Source organism: Buceros rhinoceros, unplaced genomic scaffold, assembly GCF_000710305.1.
Source record: "Buceros rhinoceros silvestris isolate BGI_N320 unplaced genomic scaffold, ASM71030v1 scaffold32494, whole genome shotgun sequence".
In the NCBI taxonomy this organism is placed as follows: domain Eukaryota; kingdom Metazoa; phylum Chordata; class Aves; order Bucerotiformes; family Bucerotidae; genus Buceros; species Buceros rhinoceros.
The window spans coordinates 10,373-22,723 of NW_010409385.1; the positions used below are offsets into that span (position 1 = coordinate 10,373).

Here is a 12,351-nt window from a genome sequence, read left to right on the forward strand (position 1 = left end):
CAGGAATAACAGACTGGTAGAAGCAACTCTGATTACAGAGTTACAGAACGTGATTTCAGTTGGACTTCTTTTTCCCAAAATCAAACTCTAAAGGGTAAATCTGACACCCCTTAAGCTTACTTTGCATGTCAAAGACTGTTCAAACTCGCACATTCAGGCCTCAATCCAGGGTCAGCACCCTGCAAAGCTGCAGTAACACTGCAGACACCCAAACCCACCAGCTGCCTGGGCATGCACTTAATCCTCAGGAACAAAACAGAAGCGAGAGGGAACAAAAAATATAATAGCAAGCCACTCGGTCTTGCTACATAATCTTCCAGTACAGAAGTCTGTAGCTCTGACAGGACAAGTTTAATTTTCCAGCTTTCGCTGTGTAAAAGATAGGCCAACCCCTGCTCTATAAGTTTCTAAAGTATCTGAAAATCTCAGGGGAAAAAAAAAATCTACACTGGCAGCTCAGCTGGAAGAGGCAAGCAAAGCAAAAATGAAATACTGCTTTGTGATGGGAGAGTGACAGAGAAAGAAATGTGGTGTCAGCTGAACGTGTTCTCGTTTTCACCTTGAAATTCAGTGTTAGATACTACTCACCTACATCTTTCTACCAAACTTGCTTGGAAAAGACTGAAAAATGGACCTTCAGAAAGTTTTTCAATGAGACCATACAACATTTCTTACAATATATATTTTAAAGAAAATATGGCAAGAATAAAAGCAGTCAATGGCTGGTATAAAGGAAGCCAAAGGAAAAAAAAAATCATTTTTGGTGTACAAAGGAGCACAGGCCATTTCAGAAAATGCTCTATCTTCTTTCAATCCTGAAAGTACCAGTTCTTTTAACATTTTAGCTTAATCCTTCCACGAAAAAGCAAGTCTGCAAAGACCTTAAGACTAAAGATTTAAAATGTGAACTGGCTGTCACGTGAGAAACTAGTACCTCCCCAACTTTGCAAATAACCGGGCTGCACTAGACTAGTCTGCAAGCACGGGCTGTTCCACTCCGTAGCTCCAACGCTGGTTTGTGAGTTAAGAGTGCACAGCTGAGAAAAGTGGGGAAGAAAAAGAACAGTTCTTCAGGAAGTGCTGTGAGAGTCTGCACCCCTCTTCCCATGACAGCCATCTCAACACACGTGAGCTGACATTTTTCAGACCTAACACTGTGGTTTTTCAGGATACATTCAGAGACAAAAAAAGAGACGTCAGAGCAGAAGGACACCTACATGACAGAAAGCAGGAGCCAGCACAACAAAACCAACTCTACAGTTAAGACAAACAAGAACTCCAAGCAGTAACTGTAAGCCAGACTTAGCACTACCGTGGGGCCCTTCTACTAACACCAACCTGCTCCTCAGAAACACATCCCTGGAACCTGCACTGTGCCAGAACTAGTGGCCAAACAGAGATCCACTAATCCCCTAGGTTTTATTTCAGGTACATGTTAGGCATCAAGGAAGCAAAACTACAAGTAAGCAACAAACGCCCTTCAGATAACAAGATCTGTATCTCAAAAACAGGGCTATGAAAAGACTTCACAGTCGTGATTTAAACTGAGACACAATTCCTTCTGTGTGGCCATATCTGAGAAAGTCAGTGCAGCTACTGGACATGTAGGTGGGACATCAGGTTCTCTGGCGTTAACGGCCTCCCACAGAGCACTGGGATCACATCTGGTACACATGTGGCCAGCCAGTGCCGGTGCTTTAGGAAGGAAGCTGACAAACTGAAAGTCCAAGAAAGCTGTGGAAGTGATCTAAATTTAGAAGCAGTGAGAAGAACAGAATAAAAAGCAACACTTAAGTCATGAAAGAGATTAAGGAAGAAAACAATCATGATTTCCCACCCAGCTATTCCTAAGAATTTTCTCCATGATGCCCTCCAGTTGAACCAGAAAGTCTGAACTTGACGTGAGAATTAGGGGTTGAGTGACCTAAATGTTTTGTTAGGCTAACGTGGCAGGTTTTATTACATTCCTGTAATGTAATAATTCTTTTACTTGTTGAGGTGCATTTTAATCTAAAAATGAATAGATACCACAGAACGTCTGTGATTTCCTCCTTGCCTAAGCAGTGATCAGTCCAAGCAGCAAAAAGACAGTAGCACACTATGTTGAAAGAGAAAAAACCCCACAGACTTCAGAGCTTATAGTAAGAATACAAACAAATAAATTCTGATGTGTATGTAAAAAGATCCTTTTAATATCATCCCTAAGACTGCCAGTTACCAATGCAGTGTGTGACAGCAGCTATGTAAGCACAACCAGAGACGGCCAACCGCTCCTCGTCTCGCTTCAAAGCAACGCTATTGAGAACTGGTGTTTGATAACCTGTGAGAAGAGCCCAGTGGAACCATCACTGACCAAAGCATGTTCTGCCTCGTCTTGCCAAACTGCTGGTGGTTGCCCATTCTATATTTCAGAAAAAGGAAAGCCTACCATCACATAGCGCTGTATTTTCAGTATCTGTTCTAAAGCTTTTTGTTGCAGACAGTCCAATATTAAACAGACAAAATATAAGTGATCACATTAATGTGGACAATTAATTTGAGCTACTATTCCTGAACACGTATGCTGAGAGCAAGACACACCGTTACCATCTGTAAACACTAAAATTCCCAGGAGATTTAGAATTTTCTCCATTTTCTTTCAGTTTTGTTTCCAAACACGGGCACAGGGAGCCATGCAAGTAAACTAGCATTTGGCAGAAACCCAAATGTACCCTCATACTCACCAAGGAAACAACTAATGTGAAGAGCCAGGCATAGATGAAGAAGTAGTCTCCCCCTATTTTAATAATGTAAAGCAGAAGGGATGTCACTGGCAACAGAATACACTGAGTCACGATAAACTTCTTGATAGCATCCTTAAAAAAAAATCCCAGTGTCTGTAAAGAAAAGATATCAGTGATATTTTCAATGTAAACATTGGTGTACCACAGTGGTGAATGAACCGATCCCTTCAGTGGATGCACAGAAACAAAATAAGACAAGACAAATCACAAACAGCAATACCAGTGTGATAAGGACACCCAAGCCAGGTAAGAAAAGGTGGAAGAACATTTTCGCCTCCTCTCCTGGCAGCTGTGACTCTTTACATTCACACGGCCTCCAGGCCCCTGCAGACACACTCCTCCTCAGTAAGGTCTGACCCAAACCCTTATTTTGTGTTGCACATATATACTTCAATAAAGGAGGAAAGAAGAATCTAAGCTTATCTGTCCCTTAGCTCCTTTACCAAAGCACATCCTAGACATTTCGGGATTTTCAGAGAATAGGAATCTGTTAAACAAACAGAGCCACTGTAAAACAGTTTGTCTTTCAACCACTGCCTCTCTCCATCTGCACTTTCAGTTACCACTGAGCTGCTTGTCTTACCTGGGAATGGACACAAGTCCTAGTAAAGGTTTTTAGATACACAATGGGCAGTTTGCCCCAAGCTTCTACTGACACGCAGTTACTACTCATGTGGCTGTCTCAGGTTGTAAAATTAGCATAACTTTAACAGAAGCAATAGAAATTTCCAAGACCTCTACCTGGATGAATCTGATCTAGTGACCCTGTGACATGATTAGACACCCAACTAGCTCTTTCAGGAATTGTTATGTCAGTACTTACAGCTGTCTGCAAAGAACAGAAATGAGGGGGTTATTATGTAAAGATTGGATTAAAAAGGTTGGATTAAAAAGCCCATACTACGTTAAAGATATGGAACTCGTCTGGAAAGAAAAAAAATAGTGGTGAAACAGATTTAAATAAAAAGTAAGGATTTGGGGCAGGAATTTGGATAGATGCCTCAGACTTCCGTGACTATCAGAAACACAAACCAGACATAAACCCACAATTTTAGACTCTTCTTTATGAAGACACAGGCACCCTGGTCACACAGCGAGCACTCTGTTGGTATGTTCTTGCGGAGCAGCCATTAGTATCAGCAGCAACTCACCCACACAGACACATGCCCACACATCGGAGCACTCCAGAAGAGCCTGTTCCTTGCCTGCCTTTAATACTCCCAGGTAGTGTGGGCTGCCTCTTCCAGCAAAACAGTTCTCTAACTAGAAAAGCAAGACTTGTGGCCCTCAGTCACACTCAGCAGTGCTCCTCCCCTGAAAACAGCATGGAGAAGCGTGGGTCATCCTGGGCAAAGGAAAAACCACTTCTGTTTGATCAACACTGACAATGCTACAAGCCAGGAGAGAGAACACAAACACACAACAGTGTGTTCCTCCTTAATACTGCCTCAGTTTGGCTAGAGAAAGGCCTGTTGTACAGCTTTTTCATTTTTTAGCTTAGCAACAGTCACTTCATGTAAGCTTTCCTCTAGGTTAACAGAGGTGTGCTGCCAGCCCTCTTTCCACCGGGCTTTCTGAAACACATCTATTATAATGCAATTAAAGTCCTCGCTTTAACTCCTCCTTCACTTCCAGCTCCACAGTCTAAGAGGAGCAGAGCTATAAAATCGCATGGTGGCTTTCATCTTTAACTTTCATCAAGACTGCTTAACTCATGCTCTGGCAACATGGGAATGTCCCTCCTCCCTTGGTAGAAGCAGGACGTTAGCCTGCCAGTACGCTAACTGCAAAGGCTGCAGAAGGGAGAGGGACCTTCAGGACTAGGGCGTAGAATCACCGAGGGTGCAAAGGGCCATCGCTCTGGTGAGTCTTAACTCGCCGATGAGAGTAAAAATTATTGTGAGAAGACACATGTATGTTTTTAGTAGCACAAGGGTTCTTTTCTAAGATTAGAGAGCGAAATGGAGTCTAAAAAGAGTTCTGAGTTGGTGACAAGATCAAGAATTCTGACTAATTGGAACAATATCCAGATTGGCTTCCAAAGGCTGGAGCAGGAGCCACCACTGCCACAGCATCCAAACATCGGGGCGGGGAGGGCAGGGGAACCAAACAAGCCTTGCCGTTTCCAGAAATACACACAGATGTCAAATCAAAACCACGCAGTGAGAATTTTCATAGCTGGGCTTCCCTGGAAAGAAAACAGTATGCCACTGAACAGTGACGTGAACCAAAATAACAGAGGATGTGTCAGGACTTACACGCTTCTGTGTTAAAGACTGAGAGAGGCTGCAAACTGGATTGTGGCATTTAGAAGATTTTTCTCGCTGATTTTCTTACTTGTTTTTTAAACAGGAATAAGAAACATAAATTTATCAATTTACCAGGAATATAATGAGTTAGAAACAAATTGATTCCACTTCTTTATGTACAGCTCAGTCTTCCTGCCACCACAGAATGTGGAACATGCAACTGGCAAATACCAGAGCATCTCTGTCCTTATGAGAATGAGCCAAGCAGCTTTATCCCACATCTGCTACCCATCCAAATTTCATTCTACTGAATGCTGGGTCCAAAAGCAGAGAACTAGTCTTACACTCAGGATTAAATGGTCAGTGATGCGTTCCAGACTGAGGTTCGTCTCCCAGAAGGAAAATCTGATCTTATGAGAAACTGATACTGAAACAGGTTAAACTAAGTTGGTGAGACAAATAAAGCAAGCCAGGGCTGTTACTGAGACCTAACAGAAGTACAAATGAAGAGCTGAATTCTCTAATTTAGCAAAGGCTTATTTAAGGAATCAGTAAGCAAAACGAGAAGGAAAGGAATTTCTTGGTTCTGTTTCATCTGGTCAGTGTCAATGAATGAGAACTGCCCCTGTCCAGCAGTGATCCAGACTGCTCAGGAAGAGCAAATATATGAAGGGCAAATAATAGTCCATCCAAAAATGAACAGCTGAGGTATGACACGTTCTTGGTTCCACCACTAGAACACACACTTCTCTCTGCTCAGAGGTGTGGGCTCACGCAGAGACATTCTCGTGCAGCACGAGTACTCCTGCAACAGTCACACACTGTCATTGCTCTTGTTTTTATGCAGTGCAAGCAGAACAGTTCCTAAAACTAACGAGCGCTGGCACAGATATGGACACACAGCCCATCTAACCAGCCAGCCTACTGAAGACATTCGGTCATGGCAGTGCTGACTACAATACCTGCTGATTGAAGCCGTGCTTCTCCTCTATGACAAACGTGTTATATAAACTCCACGGCAGACCGGTCACTGCACTGAAGAGTGTGGCAAGCAGCAGAAACACCAGTGACTGAACAATCTAAAAAAAGTAAACAATCTGGTATTTACTGACCTGTATTAACGTTAATATTCCAGGTGTTTCAAATGGGTTGTATGTCAGTGGTTTAACTGAAACTGGTTAGAAGAGGCAATTCACAGAATCAAGATCAATTCACAGAAATAACGTTTGTGATGATTACACTGGTGATCACAAAACCACCTTACAATGTCAAAGAAAAAGAATAGACCGATGAAACAGGTTTAAATAAACACTAAGGATCTGGGACAAGGATTTGGTTAGATGCCTCATCCACAGCACAAAGACAACAGAAGCAGTAGCTTGAAATTTCTTAACCTTTTGCTCTGCAGGAAGATCACATCTAGGATCATTAAAAAGACAACACCCGAAAAAACCGCCAAGAACCCAGCCCACCACCTCGTTTGACTCGAGCAGCTGTAACCTGTATGTTTTTAACGTACAAGGCCGTTTAAACTAGCAAGCTACTTTAAAAGTCACATACCATTGGGACTCAGCCAATCACTGAGTTCACCAGAAAGCAACTCTTACTTTTACTCTATGGTAACCATAGCTAAATCCCACTTCAAGTAAGAGCAAGCTTAAAAATAAAAATTATTATAACAGTATAGTTCATGGACCAAACTTTTCCGCTAAAATTTAAAGACTTCTTACCTCATATTCCGGTCCAAACCCAGCACGACCAGCGATCTGACCAGACAGATTCCAGAGGAAAGGAATTCCTCCACAGAGAAGGATCATCTTGAATACAAAAACACATCACAGAGGCAGTATGACAGACTGTCATCCTGTCCTACTAAGATTTCAGCACGATAAGGACCTTTTAAGGGTGAATTAAGGGGTTTATAATTAGGTTTTTGGTCCCACTCTGATCTTAGAAGTGCTTAAAGAAAGCCTGGAGTATTTGCCAGCGGTTCATTTTTACTTTACACAAGTAGAAATCAGGTCAAGGGTTTTTTTTCCCCTTTTTCCAAGGCTATCCACTGCACCCTTCGCTACTACACTGGCTCAGACATAAGGTGTATTTTTCAGAAAACTATACCACCACAGGGCAAATGAGTTGTAACGCACCATCTCTAGGAGGGGTTTGCAAGATTCAGCAGCTTGACTGCACTGGGACAGTCTCATCTGAGCTCCCGCCTGAGAGAAGGGCACTCCAAAACAGGCTGTCATCTCACTTCCACCATCAATATTCGGCATTAGCTTCAACTGTTTGAAGAAAGCTTCGTGCTCCCACCCTTGGCCCTTCCTTGCCATGCCTCCTGCCCTATGGGGTGTCACAGAACTGGGAGTGGGCTGCTCGGGACACGCTACCACCAAAGGAGTGCTGGAGACACAGGAGACACTGAAGCGAGTGCTAACGGTACTTTGAGGGGCTGGCAGCGTTTGTCCAACAGCTGGACTCCCCAATGTTTCACAGCTACTTTCTTGGCAAGTGACACATCACTAAACGTATAAAAATCAGTTTGCAGGCAGGCAGCCTTCCAGTATGGGTAGTACCAGGTTCTTCTTTACATAGTTATTTTTAAAAGGCTCGTTCACAGCCTAACAATAGGGTGCATTCTGAGTGTCAGCAGGAGCTGGGAAGGACCAACACAAACTTGTTTCTCCTTTGCAGACTACCTGTAAGATCAGAGCTGGAAATCCCAGAAGTACCAATCCCAGAACAAAAACAGCTATTAGCACGATGTTGATACTGCTTCTTAGTTCAAAAGAAACCCACAAAATTAATGGTTGAAATAAGTCATACTAGTAATTCTAACGCAGTCTCTCCCCTTCAGTTAACATGCTAGATTAATGAGTCATACTTCTAACTACTAACAGCAAAATGTTCCAAAACTGTCATCCAATTTCATCGGCTTTGACCACAACAGCGTCTTTCAAGTTCAGGCAGAGCCCAAAGCCAAAAAAGATGCAGTTTACGGTTTAAGTGGCAAACCCAGACAGCAGAGGCCACCTCACTTTAGCTGTGCTGGAGTCTGATAATCCCAGGACAGATTCTGCGAAAGAGAAAGACACAGCGCCACATTGCAGAAAGAAGCCCCAATTCATCATCACGTACACGGAGAGGAGAAGCTGCACATAGCCTGCAAATCCTGGCTGCCAGTTTGGTTGCAGAACAGAATCATAGAATCATTTAGGTCAGAAAAGACCCTGAAGATCAACGAGTCCAACCATTAACCTGACGCTGCCAAGCCCACCACCAGACCATGTCCCCAGGCACGACACTGACATGTCTTTTAAATCCCTCCAAGGGCCCACTTCCCTGGGCAACCTGGGCCAGGGTTTGACAGCCCTGTCAGGGAAGAAATTTTTCCTAATGTCCAACCTAAACCCACCTTGGCACAACCTGAGTCTGTTTCCTCTCATCCTATTCCTTGTAACTGGGAAAGGAGTCAACGCCCTCACTGCAACCTTCTTTCTGGGAGCTGTCAAGAGTGAAAAGGTCTCCCCTGAGCCTCCTTTTCTCCAGGCTAAACAACCGCAGGTCCCTCAGCTGCTCCTCACAAGACTTGTGCTCCAAACCCTTGTGGTGGTACGATTCCCTCCCATTTCATGGTCCATATGATACAGGATGCGACTCCCCTCTCTGGGTCACACAACAATTCATTGGGTAAGTCAAATGCAGATTGCAAAGGGCAGCGGACCAAAGCATCAGTGTCCCCCTTAACACTTCTGGCTCCTACCTCCCCTGTTCTCTGGGGACAATAATGACAATCACCTCCCGCAGTGGACCAGAGCGTTGAGGCATCCCCTTGGCATCCCCGACTCCTACTTCCCCAGCCCGCCCCCACCCCTATCATCTTGGATGATCAGTCAATCTTCTTAAGATCTGGTAGACTCATACCAGCTCTGGTACACTTGTGACTCAAGCGGGGGAATGCCGGAACCTCAAGATCCAGCAACCTGCTGCACTGCCCGCCCCAGTATGGGGGATACGATATGGCTGTAGATTATTTAGCTCTAGCTAAGCAAGACTTACATTAATGGAGCCACAATGAAGAAAGAAGATGTAGGAGCCACTGGACTTGCAAGTGTTACTTTGATCCCACAAAGCTCTGCAACCTCTGTAGTCAATCTGCAACTGCAGGCACAGCTGGGACATCTAATAGCTTTCAGGCCCATTAGCCACCATCCTGGGACAGCTCGCTCCCAAACCCAAACTCAGGAAGATCTGGGATAGGGAATCCCAAGATCACAACCCATGAAGCCCAAGTAGTCACATTAACTTGCTGTTCAGAAGAAGAAACCATTGGACGATGCTGGTAGAATGTGGTCATACAGGATCTCAGCTGACTGGCTGCGACCTGCTTATTCAGGCCAGAGCTTGATGAACCAGCCAGGTGCTTTAACTCGCATATTGCACATTCTTTTCCTCGGCTTTTGTTCACCAGTGTCACTGCAGCAGAGACAGCAGCACACCAGGATGGATCTGCTAACAGCAGCAGCTGGTGTCAAACAGTTCCACTGTTCCCCAGCGCCATCGCAGCGGGAACTGTGGAACACCACACAAGCCAAAGTGCTCAACTCAGGAACTGGGTTTGACTGCTGCTTCAGAAGCACCAGCACAGTCTGGGCTCAGCTGTGGAAGACAGCTGGACATGGTGATTTCTTTACCAGATCCATGAGCTGCCCAAACCTCTGTGGGCCTGTGATTACAGCAACAGGGACAGCACAGAAGGAAATGGTCATGAGAGAAAGCAGAGGCTGTGCTTTTCCGACATAGGCACAATCACAGAATGGTTTGGGTCAGAAGGGACCTCTAAAGATCATCTGGTCCAACCACACTCCCATGAGCACAGACATCTTTCACTAGATTATGTTGCTCAAAGCGCTGTCCAACTATCCACAATGAATGTAGCAGCTATAGTAACTTATGTTTAACAACAGTTTTAAAAGTTCACACAAAAGGGAACACTGCACAGGTCAGGCTGCATGAGAGGTCGGGAAGTGCAATAGTTAATGGGGGCTCCAAGCCCAAGAGGTGGTTTTGCACGGTAGTTACACAGCTACATGACTTACACTCTTCTACAGCACTATTTTCAATATCTTTTGTGACTGATCCTTTTGCTTCCCGACCAGAGCTGGTTCACCAGGAGCAGATCATGCTCCGGGTGTATTTTGCCATGCCAGGCACCGCGGGAGCCCTTCTGGCTCCGTGGTGCTACCGATACACGCTGCACGTCAGCAGCGATTCAGAACTCGGACTGTTTGAGTCTGACACGTGGAAACACTTGGTTCTAATGCAGTGGCTGCTTTCCCACACAGACAAACAGAACTGGCCCCTTGTCACTCGCACGCTGCAGAAGGTTCTGTTACAGCGTAATGTGCTGAGGTGGGAGGATCCACTGGGACTCTTCCTGTTCTCACAGGCTTTTCTCTCTATCCTCTACTTACAGTTTATCCAAAAATTAAAGTAGCTGCGGACACACACCCCCAACACAGGAAGATGTCCGTATTGGTCACAATTTGCAATAATTCAATGCTGCTTAATTCCCTGGCAGCTGGACCCACAGCGGGTCAGCTGTGCCACCAGAACCGATTACTGCAACACACCGTAGCTGCGCAGGATGACTCGACTGCACCGAGACACGATGAGCTGTTTGAATAATTCCTCCCTTTTATACAGCAAATACAGCCACAGACAAGACCCAGGGATCCCAGGCCTCCCAAACGCTAGTGTTTGACCCCAGACGGCAGAATGCCACCAGTGCAGCTGCACAGGATCTCACGGAACCAAGTATTTCACAGTTCATGTACGTGACAGGTATCCCAGGACTGCTGGAGACACTCAGGTACTTACAGTGCCCTCAACCTCCGAGTACAGGCCTGACCAAAAGCTGAAAGTACTTTTGTCCAGCTGATACAGACGGGATTTTTCAAATGTTTCGGAATCCATGATCTGTCCTAACTCCTGTGGTACGTGTGTGGTTGTTCTATACACCCGTCTCTGAAAAATAAAAAAAGCAACTTTAAGCCTACATCCAGTATTTTTAAGGACATAAGTAAGATTTAAAAGTAACAGATAACATGTCCCCACGGGCCACCACAGAAGATTTTTAGAAAAACACCAAAACCAATCCACAAAAAACCAAATATTCCCATATTCCTCTTTTCTATCTAGAAAGCTGAAGCATAATTACTATGTTGCAACCAGACACTGACTTACCTACTTCGATAGTAACTACAATGGAAATAATAAGGGTCACACAAGCTCATTTGTCCACAGGGTGTGATTTACTGAACCGTAGTAACCACTAAGCAGGATCTGAAAGTAAACACCAGCTCCTCCCCTGCAAACACATCTCTGATGAGGCTGCACAAACCAGGTGGTGTTTCCTTTTCAGCAGAGAACTCACCACTTCAAATTTTTTAGACTTTTAGTCTTTATTCCATCCTTTGCCTTGTCTTGTTTACCCCTTCTCAAAGGAAAAGCTCCTACTCTCTTGTCACTTCCAAGTACTGCCCGCTCTCCCCCATCTCCAGCTGCGCTGGCTCTGCCTGGGATGGAGGTACCTGTTCCGAGCAGTCTGCACAGGGGAATGCTTTGCCTCTGTGGCCGAGCAGCGCTGGTACCAGCAGTGTCCTGGCCACTGTTAAACTGTGTCCTGGCCTTCTCTCTCTCCTCCCAGCGAGCAGGCTGGGGTGGACTAGAGGCTGGAAGGCGACACAGCTGGCCCTGAGCTTGCCAAAGGGATATTTCATGCTGTTTAATGTTACACTTGGCAATAAAAACTGAAGTAGAGGAAGAAGAAGGAGGTAGTGGGAGAGGGCTTGACTTCCAAGGCAGCTGTTACTTGGCGACTGTTACTTGGCCATGCACAGGTCTGCTTGTGCGAGCTGGTGAGCAACAACCTTTGCAGCACTTGTGGGGGTTTTTTCCCCGCCCTTTCCTTCGTTTATCAAACTGTCTTTACTTTGATCCATGCATTTTCCCATTCTTGCTTTTTCTGCTTCTCACCTGACCTGGAGGCGGGGGAGGATCGAGCTGCTGGGCGGGTGCTGGGCTGCTGGTTACCCCCCACACCCACACTGTTCGGCTCCTTCTCTGAAATCCCCGAACTCCCTGATGCGACAGCGAGGGACCTCCCCACCTGGCAGCGCCCCGGTTCACCCGCGGAAGCGCAGCCGGCCCGCAGTCCAGCCGTGCTCCGGGGCAGCGTCAAGTGCGAGCAGAGGAAGGTACCGAGAGGGGCAGAAGCCCCAGCTCCGCAGAGCTGCCATCCGGCTCTGAACCCCGGC

General features: G+C 45.5%; 1 protein-coding gene across 1 annotated transcript in view; it reads right to left on the reverse strand.

Annotated features, from left to right (window-relative positions):
- The window catches only part of ZMPSTE24 (zinc metallopeptidase STE24), a gene marked incomplete at its 5' end in the record, with an annotated part of 19,309 nt that extends 8,250 nt beyond the window's left edge, over positions 1-11,059 (reverse strand). Inside the window, 4 exons of the mRNA XM_010135223.1 lie at positions 2,724-2,876; positions 5,995-6,111; positions 6,763-6,849; positions 10,913-11,059. Of these exons, the coding sequence (XP_010133525.1) occupies positions 2,724-2,876; positions 5,995-6,111; positions 6,763-6,849; positions 10,913-11,059 (504 nt within the window). The remainder of the gene's footprint in view (positions 1-2,723; positions 2,877-5,994; positions 6,112-6,762; positions 6,850-10,912) is intronic.
- Between the last annotated feature and the right edge of the window lie 1,292 nt (positions 11,060-12,351).